General features: G+C 52.4%; 1 protein-coding gene and 1 long non-coding RNA gene across 3 annotated transcripts; both read right to left on the bottom strand.

Annotated features, from left to right (window-relative positions):
• Positions 1-15: 15 nt before the first annotated feature.
• On the bottom strand, positions 16-6,478 carry RABGGTA (Rab geranylgeranyltransferase subunit alpha). 2 transcript variants are annotated; one of them, XM_027553204.1, is made up of 17 exons: positions 6,365-6,478; positions 5,994-6,051; positions 5,727-5,837; positions 5,223-5,347; positions 4,855-5,042; positions 4,394-4,597; positions 4,005-4,088; positions 3,837-3,919; positions 3,647-3,748; positions 3,438-3,543; positions 3,290-3,341; positions 3,059-3,147; positions 2,873-2,961; positions 2,661-2,777; positions 1,931-2,044; positions 913-1,000; positions 16-240 (listed from the first exon to the last, which is right to left on the bottom strand). In XM_027553204.1, exons 2-17 carry the CDS (start codon positions 5,994-5,996, stop codon positions 92-94), a joined length of 1,704 nt encoding a protein of 567 aa, XP_027409005.1. In that variant the 5' UTR covers positions 5,997-6,051; positions 6,365-6,478; the 3' UTR covers positions 16-91. The 2 variants fall into 2 exon arrangements, with proteins under 2 accessions (XP_027409005.1, XP_027409006.1); XM_027553205.1 differs by having other exon boundaries at positions 6,200-6,368.
• A 3,689-nt stretch (positions 6,479-10,167) lies between these two features.
• LOC113899860 lies at positions 10,168-13,088 on the bottom strand. Its single transcript, XR_003513020.1, has 2 exons — positions 12,968-13,088; positions 10,168-10,618 (listed from the first exon to the last, which is right to left on the bottom strand). It is a non-coding gene; the product is annotated as an uncharacterized LOC113899860 (long non-coding RNA).
• Between the last annotated feature and the right edge of the window lie 2,762 nt (positions 13,089-15,850).

Raw genomic sequence — 15,850 nt, 5'->3', positions numbered from 1 at the left:
GGTGGCGGCAGCAGCTTAGCAGCGCTCAGGGACCTCTTCATTGTTTATTCAGTTCCAATAAGTTAAAGGGCAAGGGTGGGGGCAGGGCCTCTTAGGTGAGGATGCTGCTAACCGAAGGCAGCAGCTCGGCCAGGTGCTCCGAGCTGCCCTCCGCCTGGCACAGCGGGTTGCCCTGCAGGTTGAGGAGGGTCAGCCTGGGGCAGGAGGTGAGAGGCTGGAGCACCGCAGGCTGCTGGAGGCCTTGGGCAGGAGTCAAGGAAAGCTCAGCTGGTTCTCCAGATCCGCTTGCTCCTGAACACCTGTCACTGCAGAACGAGCACTGCTACTGAGCAGCCTGCTGGATGGGCCCCTTGGCCACTTCCCAGTAGGACACAGGCCTCTAGGCTGCAGATACCTGCCGGGGGCCAGGCAGGAGGCGTAGGACCCTGATGCGATATGGTCCCAGAGGAGTGGTGGAAACTGTGGCCAAGGGGAAAGCCAGCCCCTGCTGCAGAGGCGCCCATCATTCATCAATGGCCAAGGGCTCCCAAGTAGAAATGCAGGCCAAAGCATGCTTCAACTTACACGTTTTGAGAAGAATCAGAATTCTACATTTTTTAAAGAATATAAAACCTCCTTATTTTAAACATACAACGTGGTACCCAAGAGCATCTATAGGCAGCGGTTTGTGAACTCAGGTTTGAGGGAGTCACTTCCTTCCATCCTGCAAAACTCTACCAGTGAGAGTTTTCAATGACAATGACAGTTTTCAATGACAGCCTCATACAGCGCCAGGCTATCCTCTCCTCAGCTTAGATGGCCAACACCCCCTCCTCACGCCCAGGGCATGCCCATCCCGCCTCCTGGCCATCCCTTCCTGGTGTGGCACCTTGCCCTCCCTGCTGTCTGAACGGCACCCAGACGGAAGGATACGGTTGTTACACAGGATGAGCTCCTGCAACCGGGGCAGGTTGGTGACACCATCCAGGGATTCGATTGCGTTATCATTGGCCTGCAGCACCTGGGAGCAGGGAAGACAAGGCAGGCAGGCAGGCAGCTGTCAGTATGGGATTGGTACAAGCCACTGGGGAGCCTAGGGTGATCAGCTTACAGGGTATGGAAGGGCTCCTGGGATCAGGCTGGGTGACAGAAGAGAAGGCTGGGGTCATCTGTAGGGGCTGGAGGACCCTGACATCTCTTAGTAGGGTGGGGAGACTTCTGAGGTGGAGGAAGGGGAAAGGTGTCAGGAGCCACGTTAGGCATTACTGACAAAATGGAGGCACAGCCCCAACTCCCTCTCCTTGTCCCGCAGGCACAGACTTGGGATGAAGGAGTTAGGCCTTGTGATTCTGACTTGTTTTTTCCTCTCCTCGGCTGAGTTGAAAGGAATATTGAGTTGAAAGGAATATTAAGGTGCTTATTGTTCTTGAGAGGAGCATGAGAAGGCACAAAGCCTTCTGCAGCTGTGCTCAGAGAATAATTCATAAAGTTAATCATTGACATTCGTTCAAGGACCTTTACAGAAGAGTGTTCCAGGATGAGCACGTAGGCCACAGCTTGAGGCCATGGGATGGATTGCTATCTGAAACCTGTTTGTGAGGGAAATGTTTATGGCAAAGGAGTTTGCTGAAGGGCTTAGGAATAATTAAAATAGTTAGAAGCTAAAGATTTAAGGAATGTTGTAATGTTAGCATATTTTACTATAGCTTATAGGGATTAGGAATTTTGGAGATATTAGTGGTTAGAAGCCTTTTTAGAGAAAGTGAGCTCAGGACACTAGGGGCCAACAGGATTTAGAAAGATAAGAAATAAACTGAGGAATGTGGTATGAAGCCCAGACATTAGCATGAGTTACTATGTATTCACAAGGACACATGAGAAGAAGTAGATAAGAGAATCGCTGAGGCAGAAAGGAAAACCCAGAACAATGACAGAGGATTGGGGGCTTTACCTCAAGACAGCGCAGGGCAGCCAGGGCAGGGGGCAGGGCTCGGAGACGATTGTGTGACAGGTCAAGGTGAGTGACCAAGAGCAGCTGCTCCAGATGGCAGAGCACCGTCAGATCCTGAGGAGGGGGACGAGATACCCAGCGAGGCCTGGGGGACAGCTCTCAGCTGTCGTTTATCAGGCCTTCGCCCAGTGCGCCCCACACAGGCCCTAGGGGACCCCAGCTGAGGACAGGAGGGAGCAGCTGGGAAGCATACCTCACCACCCCTGGCAGTACATGCTGCAGATCAAGGACACGGGGCCACGGTGGCCTGTGGTGCAGGGAGCAGGGCAGGTACACGGTGCTGGGATGAACACAGACCACTAGCGGGGGAGGGCCTGGTGAGCCCGGAGTTGGTTTGGTGGGAGCAAAGGTGGGCAGCAGCGCCATGATAAAAATAACGTGTTGGGGAGATTGATTAGGAAGGACTACAGAGGAAAAAGAGAGTCAGGAGTTTGTCAGAAATCTCTGAGAACTATTCAGCTGTTAGGTGGTGGGGTCTGCCCCAGGGAGAGAAGCATGGAATGAGCTAAGGAAGAAACGTCCAGAAGGGCATGTGAGATGGAAGGCAAAGCGGGGGACGCTGAGTGTCTTGGCTGAGGCCTGAGGAGCAGATATAGACACTGCCGGGTCCTGAGGAAGAGGGAGGCGGGCCAGCGGGCGAGGGTGGGGAAGGCGCATGCGCACGCCCTACCTTGTGACCCAGGTGCAGCACGCGCACCTCCGCGTACTCCATCTTGAGAACGCTGTTCTCCAGCAGGAACTTGCTGCGCAGGTCGTCCAGGTACGCTGCCCTCATTGGGTCCACAGCCTGGCAGGGAGAAGAGGGCACAGGGACTGTGTGTCAGCTGCCTGCCCTCTGCGTGTTGGGCTGCCCCCGTGCCAACTCCCGCGGACCCAACTTGCCTTGAGGGTTTGGAAGTACTGCAGTGTCTCCTTCTCGTACTGCAGGGGGTCCAGCGCCCTCATCAGCAAGATGATGGTGAGTAGGCACCCTGGGGAGAGGGCGGGGATTAGGAAGGTCCTAGCAAGGAGCCTGTCTAGGATGGGCCCTCCTTAGAGAAGCAGGAGCTCAGGGGAATCGGGCCTCACATTTATTCTCAGGCTCCAGCTCCTGCAGCTCCTTACAGGACTCCAGCTCCGACTGTAGCACCGTGGACTTCTCCACTGACAGCTCACACCTGAGGGTGGGCAGGGTGGGGGAGCAGTGCTGGTCATCCCCAGTAGCCAGTCTGAGACATCTACTTGAGCCCCCGGCATCCCACCCAGCTGCCCAGAGTGCACAGCCCTGCTCCTGTCTGTGTGCTTCCCTGTGCTCATCACCTGAAGAGCTGCTCATCCGTGGCAGAGTCCCGGCACCAGCCCTCTTGGCGGCCTGAGAGACAGAGCAGGGGTAGGAGAGGACACCCGTGAGAGGAAGACAGGGATGGGGGGTGCTGCTGCAAAGCGGGGAGGCTGCAGGCTGGCTCACCTTTTAAGAGCACACACTCCTTCTGGGCATCACCTGCCGTCCAAATGACACGAAATGTATGCTGGGGCAACTGATCGTTGAGGGAGGTGGCGGGCAGGTCACAGAGCTGGGAGCACAGGGTTAAGAGAAAGCCCAGGCTGCACCACTTTTCTGACTGTCCCACCCCAGCCCTGTCCCAGCCCCGACTCCACCCACCAACCCTGGGATACCCAGATGTGGCTAGGCCGGTTCCTGCCCTCTGGGGTCCTCCACTCCACAGCCAGGGGTGACTCATCAACCATGAGCAGCAAGGTCTCCATGCCGGAGCCCACCTGGTGCAGGGGACAGAGACAGACCATCACTCCAACGGCACCAGGCCCACCATCCATGGTACCCTTCAGCAAAAGCTTCAGGACTCACGAGGAGGGGCCGAGAGAAGGAGACAGTCAGGCAAGCCTCATCCCGGCTCACGTGCAGGCAGCGCAGGGCATCCTGGGGATCAGCTGTGGGAAGAAATAGTCTCAGGTCTCCTTAAATATCCTTCCATTCCTTCTTGGCTCCTATCCCCACCTCTTCTGTACTGTTCACCTCGTCCCAGGAGCCACCGATGGTAGAACCAGGCACTCTGATCATTGGGATCAGTGAAGAAGGCGTTCTGCACCAGCTCCAGCTCTGCAGGGGCCAAGGAGGCATGGGGCTTTGGTTAGGACCCTTCTGGGCTCCTGTCTACCCCCACATACTGCCCTCTCTTTGGAGAACTTCCTGCCTTCAGTTTCACTTATATGCCAGCCTTACCCAGGGGCTGCATACATCAGGAGCCAAGTAGACACTTGGGCTCTCTGCAGCCAGGGGCTGGATCTTATGCATCCCCAGAGCCAGGCATTTTCCCGAGTGGTAGCTTCAAGAGCAGGTCTAGGCATCAGGGTCAGAAGGGCAGCATGGCAGAGTCCTCTCAAGCACGCCCTGACCCTGCTTACCTTTGAGCAGCACATCCTCAGGGAGGCGCCCCTGGGGTCCTGAGTCTGGCTGAGGGTGCAGCTGGGGCAAGAGGCAGGAGCGGTAATGCCAGGAGGAGTAGTTGGAGAAGTTTCGGGTGATGAGGCTGTCAGTGAAGGCAAGCTCCTCTGCAGGGGGCACAGCTGCCTGTGCAGCCACAAACCGCCGGTAGTCCCAGCAGTGAACTAGGGGCATGGGCAGACAACACATCTCAGAAGCAGGGCAAGAAGAGCTGCCTGGCTGGGACCCTGGCATCCCCTTGGAGACCCCAAGAAACACCTCTGTGCCCTCCATGGAGGACATATTTGACCTCATCATCCCTTGTGTCATCAGCTCAGTGGGCCCATCCTGGCCATCCCTCCCAACTCTGGACCTTACTGAGGCCCTACTACCGGGACATGGGGCAGGTGTAGGCAGGGAGACAGAATCTGCAGGCACGTACAGTTCCGCTCATCAACCTCGAGGAAGCGGGCACACAACTCCAGCTCCCGGGCCCAGTTGGGCTCTGGCAGGCGGCTCAGCAGCCAGCAGCGGTGGTGCCAGGTACCATAAGACTTGGGGTTCACCCTCAGGCAGCTCTCCAGGAAGCCCAGTTCTGCCTTCACCAAAGTGGCCAACTCCTCGGGGGACCTGTGCCCAGAGGAATGGGGGTCAGGGCCCTCCAACACCCAGTCTCAGTTCACCCCTGACTTTCTGCACCCAGCCCTCCGCCTATGCCCCTGGCTGCCGCATTCTTCTTTCACCCCTGGACCCAGGCCGGGCAGGGCCAGAGCGAGGGCCATCTTCCTTGGGCCCTAAACTCTTACATACTTCTGGACCTCCAGCTGCTGGAGCACCTCTCGTCGACAATTCCAGAGGGTGGCAAAGTCAGGGTTGGCTCCCAGAATCTGGCTTGTCAGTTCCAGCACTGACTCATCCAGTTCTCCAGCCTGGCGCTGAGAAGACAGATAGCAGGATCAGGGATCACATCACTCTTCTGCTACAGAGCTTCATAACATAAATAGAACTACTGAATGTTCTGTGAATGCCACACTTTACTACAAGTACTATACAAAGCCCTTTATGGGATAATATGTAATCTTGCAATCGTTGATTTTCACAACAGCCTTATGCAGTAAGTGCAATCGTTAGCCCTGTTTTACAGATGGGCAAATTGAGGTCCAAAGAGATTCAGTAGCTTGCCTAAGGACACACAGCTAGTAAGTGATAGAACCTAGATGTGGATTCAAGCAACCTGACTCTGAGGCGCAGTTCTTGGCCAAGTACTATGCTAAGGGAGCCACGGTGGGAGAGGACTACCTCTGAGGGCCCCACCTTCTGGAATACAGTCTGGGTGGCTGCCTGGTATAGCTTCAGCTTCTGTTCCCGCTCTAGTCTTTTGGCTTCCGCTTGCTCTTCCGATGTCTTCACCTTCAGGCGCCCGTGCTATAGGGATGGGCGGGTTGCAAGAGTGCAGGCTGCCTTGCTGGGGCAGACCCACCGGAACCACCCCTGCAGAGCCCCAGGTTTATATCGGGCAACGGAGGCAAGCCCACCTCCCATGAGCATGCGGAGGTGAGGAGCTGGGCTCAGGGTTCTCACCATGGTGCTGGCTCAGATTCAGGGCAGGGGAAGAAGGGTCCACTGGTGCCCGTGAAACCTGGCGAAAGACGTGTCAATCATGGGAGTCCCGCCCCTTGGAGCTCCGCCCCTCGATGTCCCCAGGAAGCCGTGAGCAAGCCCGGGCGGAGACCCCTGGGGTGTTAAGGGGTCCTGGGACAGACACTGCAAGTCCAGGAGGAACCCACCCGAACCGGACTTGCACACGTGCGGCCCTGGCCACAGCCCGATCCGCCGGAGCCGAGCCCGAGTTGGGGCACGTAGGTGATGGGGACCACTCCGTGCCCAGAGGTTGCCGCTACCCGCCCGCCCCACGGCTCCCAAGCACTGCTGCCCACCGCGGGCGGACCCACCTGTGCTGGGAGGAGGCGAGCCGGACGCGGAGCTGCGGCGCCCGCCACCGAGCCCGAGCGCTGGCTAGAGCGGCGTCACGCCCTGGATTCTCCGAGGCGCAGCTCCCTCTGCAGGCCTGGGGAGGGGCTCGCGGGAGAGCCGACCGACTTCGGAAGCGCCTGCGCAGGATTCCTGCGCGCTCTGTTCGAAAACGCCAAGTTCCTGTTAGTCTTCTGGTGTGTCAGTGTGAACGCTCGACTCTGATGAACTCGGGAAAGCAGCGCGGGGTGCAGCTCCCAGCCAGATGCTCAAACTGCGTTTCAGTTGAAAAGATTTCAACAGCCGGAAACCCACCCTTTCATCGCTCGAGTGACCTCACTCTGGCCGCACTGGCCACCTCTTAGTTGCCAAACCTAACATGAAGTTTCCTGTCCTTATCTTCGTTGACGTCTGCAGTGTTTGATGCTACTGACTTGCCTCGACTTGACACCGTGTTCTGGTCTCTCCTGCAGTTTCGTCCCTCTCTTCTCGTCTGTTCACCTTGTTTTCCCCTAAATGTTGTTGATCTCCTTTTCTCACTCCTTTCTTCACACCCTGCTCCTGGAAGAATGTTCACAAATCCAAGCCTTCAACTGCTTGAAGTTGGAGCTCCTCAGAGCTCAGTCCTGAGTCCACAGACCTCCTGGCCCACACTTTCTCTGAGTGACTACATCGACATTCTTGCTACCTGTACTGCCCTGGCACTCAAACTTGTATCTCCAGTCCATATGTCTTGCAAACTGTAATAATGGGGAAAAATACAGACACACACATATTCATAAGCCTATTAGGTATCACCTGGGTGTCCAAGAGACACCTGGAACTCCAGAAGTCAAAAAGTATCATTGGCTCCTCTCCTTCCAGTCTAACCTTTGACCTTCATGTTACCTATATCAGTGGATGACCTCCGCACTTTTCCATAGTATCTCATAAATACCCTCTCCATTCCCACTGTGCTAAGAATTTCAGTTCATTTATTCCAGAGATAGTTGAAAGTCTTTTCAATGTCCCCTCATTTTCACCCTGTCACCCCTTTATCTCTGTGTTGCTGAGTCAACCTTTCTGAAATGCAGATTCGATTGTGATGTTTCTCTGCCAAAAACCCTTCCATGACGCTTTTTGGGAAAGACTCTGAATCTCTCAGGTCAGCACATCAGGCTTTTTGGCATTTGGGCCCTGCTTATCCCTATGGCCTCATGTTCTGCCTCTATGAGAAACTCTTCATTTCAGCTGATAGAACGACTTGGGGTTTCCCAAGCTTGTTAACCTGTTCCCTCTTCCTTACTCTCCTTCCTCCACACCTCTTCCTTTGCCAGAATAACTCCTGTTCACCTTTAAAATTTAACTCAAGTGTCACCTCTAGGAAGCTTTCCAAAATACCTGTCTGTCACTGACAACACTTATTCCTTTGTCCTACTGTGACGTCTTGATGTGTATGCTAGATTCTCCTAGGAGATTCAAAGTTCCTGGAGGACAGAAACAACATTTTTTTTGGTCCTCCTTCTCCAATACTTGGTCCCGATTTTCAGTAGTTATTGCATAGTTATTTGAATGAATAGAACACTACATAGTGAGGGCTGGCTTGGCTGGGCCTAATGGTCAGTGCTGTACACATTTAGGGATCTGAGAGATTGTGAGGCCTGGACCAGCTCAGGAAGGTTTCCTGATGGAAGTTTCATGGGTTCAGAGTGGCCACTGATTGTGTATGTGTGAGTGTGATGTATTTGTGAGAAGTGTGTGTCCATGTGGCATATGTGTGTTTATAAGACACATCTGGGTAGGAAAATATGGCTTTAAATTCTTTATATTTCTTCCCCACCTTTCTTAGGCCCTGGAAATGCGTGTAAAGTGTCCGCTCTCTATTCTGTCCTGACATGCTTCAGGGAAAGAGACACTTGCCCTGGCCTCCTACACTTGCAGTCACCTTCCTCACTGGGACTGAAGTGACAAGCACTGTGTCAAGGGCTTTGCACACACACAGGATTACATGTGGGAGGCAGTAAGGAGAGTGCTTAGGAACATGGACTCTGGGATCCAACTGCCTAGGTGCAAATTCTGGCTTTGCCATTGTTTAGCTATGTGACCTGGGCAAGGTACTTAATATCTGTGTTGAGTTTCTACTGTGTCTCAGTATTTTCAACTGAAGCATAGGGAAAATAATGTTACCTACCTGCTAGTGTTGAGTGAAAATTAAATGTAAAAGTCTATGTAAAGTGTTTAGGACAGAGTCTGAACAGTACTGAGCAAGGACAGTACTGGGTAAGGTAAATAATAATAGTAGTACTTTTTTCTTTTTGGCTGGGCTGGGTGTTCATCGCAGCGTGTGGGGACTTCTCTCTACTAGTGGCATGCGGGCTTAGTTGCCCCACAACATGTGCTATCTTAGTTTCCTGCCGCTGCTGCTGCTGCTGCTAAGTCACTTCAGTTGTGTCCGACTCTGTGCGACCCCATAGACGGCAGCCCACCAGGCTCCCCGGTCCCTGGGATTCTCCAGGCAAGAACGCTGGAGTTCCCTGACCAGGGATCAAACCCATGTCCCCTGCATTGGCAGGCAGATTCTTAACCACTGGACCACCAGGGAAGTCCTAGTAATTTTCTGATTTTCTTAACAAATATGCCAGGAGATAGAGGCTCAAAGAGAAAGGCTAAGTAACTTGCTAAGTGTCACCCATGTAGTAAGTGGTCAAATGGACATAGTTCTGATCTGGCCCAGTCCTCTCTCCACCTCACCAGCTACTTTTTTGTTTTGTTGGTTGAGTTTTTGGTCACTGTATATTCTTGCCTCCTACTCTGTAACCACTCACATGTACAACCAGATATCTGGGAAGACAGGTGCCCACAGGTACAGATGTGACAGGTGCAATCTTATTACGTCATAGTCGCAAAGGGTGGAGGAGACGGGGTGGAGGAAGGCTGCAGTAGGCATGAAATATTTTTTCATGATTAGCAATCCTGAAACTGGGAGGTTTGAGTCAAGCAGACTTAAGGGAGGAAGTGATTCTTAAATCTGCTTCCAAGAAGGTGGGGCCTGGTTTTGGAAAGAGGACAGGAAGGGCATTTCAAGCACGTGTTATGACAGGAAGGTGGGTGAGAGATAGCCAAACAGACTTAGCTGGCTGGCAGAGACTGAACCAGGTGCCTGTAGAGATAAGAGCAGTGGAGCCAAGACAAGCCTCTTGCTTTAAGGCAAAAGGATGTGTCAGGAGTTATATTTGGCCTCCTGTGTGGGATAAGTGGGAAGCAGGCAGGTGTCTGAGGCCACAGTCTGAATGATGCTTGAGGAAAGGATTTTACTCCCTTCTGTGCAGAGAAAAGAGCAAGAATAACCGAGTACTGACCTGGCCCAGACATCCTATTTGGGGCACTCACCACCTATCATGATTGCACGGTGAGGACCAGTGCATTCAGTGGGTTCCCACAGAGGTCAAGTTGCTTGCCCAAGGCCACACAGCTGGGAGGAAACCAAGTGCCCCTAACACTGCGCTCACTCACCGAGTTTGTGATTAGTCTCTCTAACTAATATGTATACCCTCTGATCTCAATCCTGTGCTAACTGAACACCAATCAACCAAAGTCAGATGACTAAAACTGCTGTTGTCGATAACAGAAGAGGGCAGGGTGGGCGCAGGCAGGAATTCCACCCAGTAGGGAATGGGGACCACGGGAGGCAGAGTTGAGAGACCCACCGACAAACTCTAGTAGAGGCATGTCAGGGCCAGACTTGGGCGGTGGGGTGAAGAATCCTCACTGGGGAGTGAAGGAAAAAATAGACTGTGAAGAGAGGTTCTGTGACCTTGAAGCCAATATTAATAACAACTAAATTCTTTACAACCAGGATAAAAAGAAACTGAGATTCTGCCCAAGGTCACACAGTTTGTAAGTGATGCAGCCTGGTCTCATGCTGAAAGTCAGGGTGCCCTTCAGAGGACAACTGAAATCACCCTTTATATACACACAATAAAGTTTTCTCCTTCTCTAAAACAAACTGACCAACCAACCAACCTTGGCTGTCTGATTTCAGAAGACACCTTACTTTCCCTCCATCTAGCTTGTTCACTGTGCTCAGCTGTGCCCAACAAACGTCCAGAGTATGGGGATGTGAAGCGTCGCAAGACTTCTGGGAAGCTGGGGTGGGTGTTCTGGAGAGCCAGGTTGGGAGGGAGTTCTACTGGGAGGAACTGATGGTCTGGATGATGGTCAGAACTGATGGTCTGGATCTTCTTGAGGCCATAGTTCTGCAGGGTATCAAGCAAGCAGTGGTTAGATGTTTGGAGGGGGCACCCCAGGCACTTGAGGGGAAATCAAATGCTGGGAAGTCTGGGCCAGGCTCCTCTGTCCATGGAATTCTCCAGGCAAGAATACTGGAGTGGGTTGCCATCTCCTCATCCAAGGGATCTTTCTGACCCAGGGATTGAACTGGCATCTCTTACATCTCCTGCATTGTCAGGTAGGGTTGTTTTTTTTTTTTTTTTTTTTTTTTACCATCCTGGGCTTTTGGGAAGCCCAGAGATCAGCTTAAGTGGCAGTAAAGGAGTTGCAAGGGGGAATATCTGAGCCTGCCACCCGCCACCCTGAAGGAAGGGCGGAGATGAAGCTTCTCTACACAGGAGCAGAAGTGCCCACTTCCTGTCTCTTGCAACATGGAAGCTCCTCTCCCTCAGCTTCTTGAACCTTCTCTCTAACCTTGACCACCACCAGAACAGGACGTCAGAGCTGGAGAGGGCTCGATGGATCATCTGGCTCCTGCTTATTTCCCAGCAGCCCTTACACACTTGGTAACATGAAATCACATACACGTTGGTGGCAGCCAGGGCTGGAAACCAGGTTTCCCAGTGATTATCACAGAGGTTCTGCAGCCATCAGCTCCATCCTGGGACATGTTTAGGGACAAAATGGTTAACTGTGGGTAGGATGATAGGATAGCAGATATAACTGGTAGGAATTTCATCTCCAAATAACAGTGATTAATGTGTGTTTGTCAACTTAGAGGGAAGTCTCTACTGGTGGTGGCACTTTTCAGTGGCATGCTGGCTGAGCACACTGCCATTCTCAAGAACTGAAGGCTGCTAACACATAGTTGGGAGCAATGCTGGATGATGGAATCCAGATCTAAACTTAATTTGAGACCCAGATTTGACCAGATGGCATCGAACGGGGACAGAGGCACAGTCTGGTTCTTTGGTCCTCAAACCATCCTCTGCACAAGGGCATGATGTGTGGGCAATGGAATGACACCAGTGGGCAGACAGGGTGATTCTGGTTGGGACAGGGTTGGTAAGAGCTAGCACCTTGCCAGAAGTAGTGGCCTGACTTTGAGCAGTATGAAGAGAACTTTAGGACCCAGAATGAGGGGGTGCAGAGGCCCCAGATCTGTGATGGTCAGACCCTGTTGGGAGTGTGTGGTCCATTTTAAGAGGGACAGGGACAATCAGCAAGGTCCGGAGGGAGAAATCAAGACGGTGAGAACAGGCCATGACCAGAAAGAGGACACGGGAATGTCAAACTGGAGGAGAAGACTCAAGGGGCAGAGGATCTTCAGATTCTAAGGGCTTCTAGTTGGAACAGAAGCCATATTGATTCTGTTAATCTTGAGAGCAAAGAACAAAGACCAGTGAATGTATATACACTTGCTATGGGGGAAGACTTTCTTACAATTAAAGCTGTCCAAAGATAGAATGGGCCTAAATAAGTGGTGGTGAATTCACCATCATGAGAGAGGGGGATAACCAAATGTGTGCTGGTCAACAACTTTGTGAAAATGGGGTAGAGAATATTCGAGGACTAGAATGTTCTCCAAAGTTATGAAGGAATCTGACTCTTGGGATGGCCCAGAGGGCTAGAATGACTCAAAGTCCAAGAAGATCCTTTATATTCACCACCTCCCCAAGGTTCTGGGGTCCTTTGTACTTGATCTGAGGGCTACAGATCTCCTCTCTGCTCCTCAGTTTGCTCTGCCAGGTTGGGGAAATTCCTTGATGACCAGTGGTGCCACCAGATACCCATAACTGGAGAAGAAGAGGGAATAGATTGGCCAGTGAGAGGGAAGGGCAGGGTGCCAAGGCTGGGCCCCAAAGACAGAAGGGCCCCAGAGGGAAAGTCCCGATGCTAGAGCACCTTATTTCCCCCAGGGTGTGGCAGGTGCTGACTCAGGTTGGCAAATCTAGGGGAAGAGATGAAGGGAAAGCAACCAGGAAATGCAATTGAAAAGCTGGAAAAACTTCTTGAGCCAGAACTAGTCTCTGTTACAAAAGCCAGGTACTGCATGGTGGCTGGTGAAGATGACAACCTTGCCTTAAAATTGCCCAGAGTATGGTGAGGCTGGGAACATGGCCAAGAAACTCACTGCCTGATGGCCTGGATGACAACCACCAGTGCACAAGTCGAGGGCATGCCTTGGGTTTGGGGCATATACAGTGCGAGTGGTGCCAAGAAGTAGTAGCCCTGGATTCTACGCCTGCATGAGAAACAGAATCCTTAGAACAAGGAGAGACTGTGGGGTGCTCTGGCTGGTAGATGAGAACAAGGGACAGAGGACAGTCCCAGGAAGGAGGAGCTGCTTGCCTGGGGGAGGACCCAGCCCTTACCTCTTCCCTGTCCATTCCTTTGTTCAACAGAGAGTGACTGGGTGCCCCAGAACTGGACGCCATGGTAGGCATGGAGGCCATATGGATGCATGGAGTTATGGTCCCGAGCAGGGCTGTCCACAGAACCTTTGGAAACAGTATAGAGAGGCAGTCAAGTAATGTTATAGGCAAATGTAACATTATGGCTCTGCCCTTAGAGAGACATGTGTGACTCTGGAGGAGCTCTTATGCTAGTGGGTGAGATTCCCAGGGAAGTGAGCTTGGAGTTGGGGCTGCAGGTGCCGGGGAGGAATCCTGGCTTGGGGCTCAAACACGCATCTCCTCTGTGCCTCCCCAGCAGCAGACCCTATGGTGCCTGCAGTCAGGTCATCCTGTAGGGGTGCACATCCCTGCTTTCTCTCTGGCCATGCTCTCTTAAGAAGGCTGCTTTGATTGCATGTCCCCTCACCTAGTCCAGTGTCTGCACCATGGTAGCCACTCAACAACCATTTACATAATTCAGCCAGTCAGTCCTTGAGTAGTAATCCCTGAGTACCAATACAGCTCACCCCACAGCATGATGAAGACTGCCAAGGTGCCTGCTCTCAAAAAGCTTATTCTCAAGCTGGGGAGACCCACTCTATAGAAGCAAATACATACAAAAGATGGTCTCATCGAGTCGTAAGTGCCCCTAGGAAAATTAAATAGCCCTAGGGCATTCAGATAAAGCTAGTGGTGGTGGTAGGGGTCCTGGGAAAGAATGAATGAGTGAGTGAATGAATGACGAGCCATGGCAGTCAGAGCAAGATATGCTGCACCCATCTGGGTGGGGAAGAGGAGGCCGAGCTGGGACTTAGATCCTTTAGATCCCAGAGCTGGGAGCTTAGGGTGAGGTGGGGAAGGGTGGTCAGAGGTGTCTGCACCCTAGGCCTCATGTGAGGTGGGGAGGAAGTGGACAGGGAGTGGTGTGGAACCTCTGAATTCAGTGCAAAGAAGCAGAACGGCTGGAATTGCTGACTAAAGCAACACTGTGTCTCTGTATCCCCTTTGCACCCATCATGACTCAGGCTTGAGTTCCGAGGGGAGTGGAAGGGTGGGGCAGGGAGGACCTGGAGCTGAGGTTCAGGGAGCTTGCAGGCTTGGCCAGCCTCCCCAGGGCTTGTTCCCACAGAGGCCCCCGGTCCCCCCACAGCTGGCAGCTGTCCTGTGCAGTCCTCTCCCAAGCCCCAGACCCCTGAGCAGGGGGCAGGGAGCTGAGGTTGAGGCAGGAAATAGATGGGCTCCAGGTTAGACATTTACAGCCAGCCCCCTGTTTACACTGCTGAAACCGTGTAACTCTGACTGTGACTCGAGTCCAGCCTAAACCCAGGATGGGACTTGAACTCACAGTTTTTTATTTGTGTATTTATTTTAAATGTCAAAGGCTAAACATTTTTTTACTGTTTATGTATTTGGCTGTTTTGGGTCTTGGTTGTGGCACTCTGGATCTTCACTGTGTCCTGTGCGACCTTTCCTTTAGGCACACGGACTCTCTACTTGTGGTTTGCAGGCTCTGTAGTTGCGGCATGTGGTCTTACTTGCTCCATAGCATGTGGGATCTTAATTCCCTGACCAGGAATCAAACCCACGTTCCCTGCATTGCAAGGCAGATTCTTAACAACAGGACCACCAGGGAAATCCCTCATCATTTTTTTTTTTTTAAGTTTATGGAGAGTCACACTTTAAATTTGTATTTATTTTTGGCTCTGCTGGATCTTCCTTGCTGCTCGTGGGCTTTCTCTAGTTGGGGCAAGTGGGGGCCACTCTCTAGCTGCCAGTGCTCAGGCTTCTCATTGCAGTGGCTTCTCTTGTAGAGCATAGGCTCTGGGCGCACAGGCTTCAGTAGTTGTGATGCACAGGTTTAGTTGCCTGGTGGCATGTGGAATCTTCCCAGACCAAGGATCAAGCCAGTGTTCCCCGCATTAGCAGGCAGATTCTTAACCACTGGACCACCAGGGAAGTCCCCCTTCATGGTCTTTTAATTGAGATCACAGGCCTGTTCTCAGAATTTAATGAAGCTCAGGTTCTTGATGTCTCATTGCAGAAAGAATTCAGTGAGAGACAAAGGGATAGGTAAGAAGTGGATTTATTTGAGAGAAACATGCTTCACAGAGTGTGGGCCGTCTCAGAAGACAGGAGGCCCAGAAATATGGGGTGTCAGTTTTTATGGGCTGGGTAATTTCACAGGCTAATGAGTGGGTGAGTTATTCCAACCATTTTGGGGAAGGGACAGAGATTTCCAGGAACTGGGGTACCACCCACGTTTTGATCTTTGATGGTTGGCCTTAGAACTGTCAGGGCACTGGTGGGTGTGTCATTTAGCTTGTGGTGTTGGAGAGGACTCCTGAGAGTCCCTTGGACTGCAAGGAGATCCAACCAGTCCATTCTGAAGGAGATCAGCCCTGGGATTTCTTTGGAAGGAATGATGCTAAAGCTGAAATTCCAGTACTTTGGCCACCTCATGCGAAGAGTTGACTCATTGGAAAAGACTCTGATGCTGGGAGGGATTGGAGGCAGGAGGAGAAGGGGACGACAGAGGATGAGATGGCTGGATGGCATCACTGACGCAATGGACATGAGTCTAGTGAACTCCAGGAGTTGGTGATGGACAGGGAGGCCTGGCGTGCTTCGATTCATGGGGTCGCAAAGAGTCGGACTCGACTGAGCGACTGAACTGAACTGAACTGAACGTATTACAATGACCGAAAGCTGGAATCTGATACCCCATGGTTCTGCCCTGCTTCCATCACCTTCTCATTTTTTGTGTCAGCCAGTTGGTCAGAGCTACCTCCTTGGGGACTCTCTGGGGACAGAAGCTACACAGGTGGCCTCATCTGGGCACCCCTAATGCTTGGGCAGTTGCTC

This window comes from Bos indicus x Bos taurus, chromosome 10 (genome assembly GCF_003369695.1).
Source record: "Bos indicus x Bos taurus breed Angus x Brahman F1 hybrid chromosome 10, Bos_hybrid_MaternalHap_v2.0, whole genome shotgun sequence".
In the NCBI taxonomy this organism is placed as follows: domain Eukaryota; kingdom Metazoa; phylum Chordata; class Mammalia; order Artiodactyla; family Bovidae; genus Bos; species Bos indicus x Bos taurus.
Note: the sequence above shows the minus strand (reverse complement) of the source record. Positions and strands in the feature narration are given on the sequence as shown.

What these genes read in the sequence shown, in the direction of transcription:
- RABGGTA (XM_027553204.1), bottom strand. An exon ending in CGAGGTTGATGAGCGGAACT is followed by an intron (nt 4,598 to 4,854) that starts GTACGTGCCTGC and finishes CCATGCCCCTAG; the next exon opens with TTCACTGCTGGGACTACCGG. An exon ending in TCGGTGGCTCCTGGGACGAG is followed by an intron (nt 3,920 to 4,004) that starts GTGAACAGTACA and finishes TTCTTCCCACAG; the next exon opens with CTGATCCCCAGGATGCCCTG.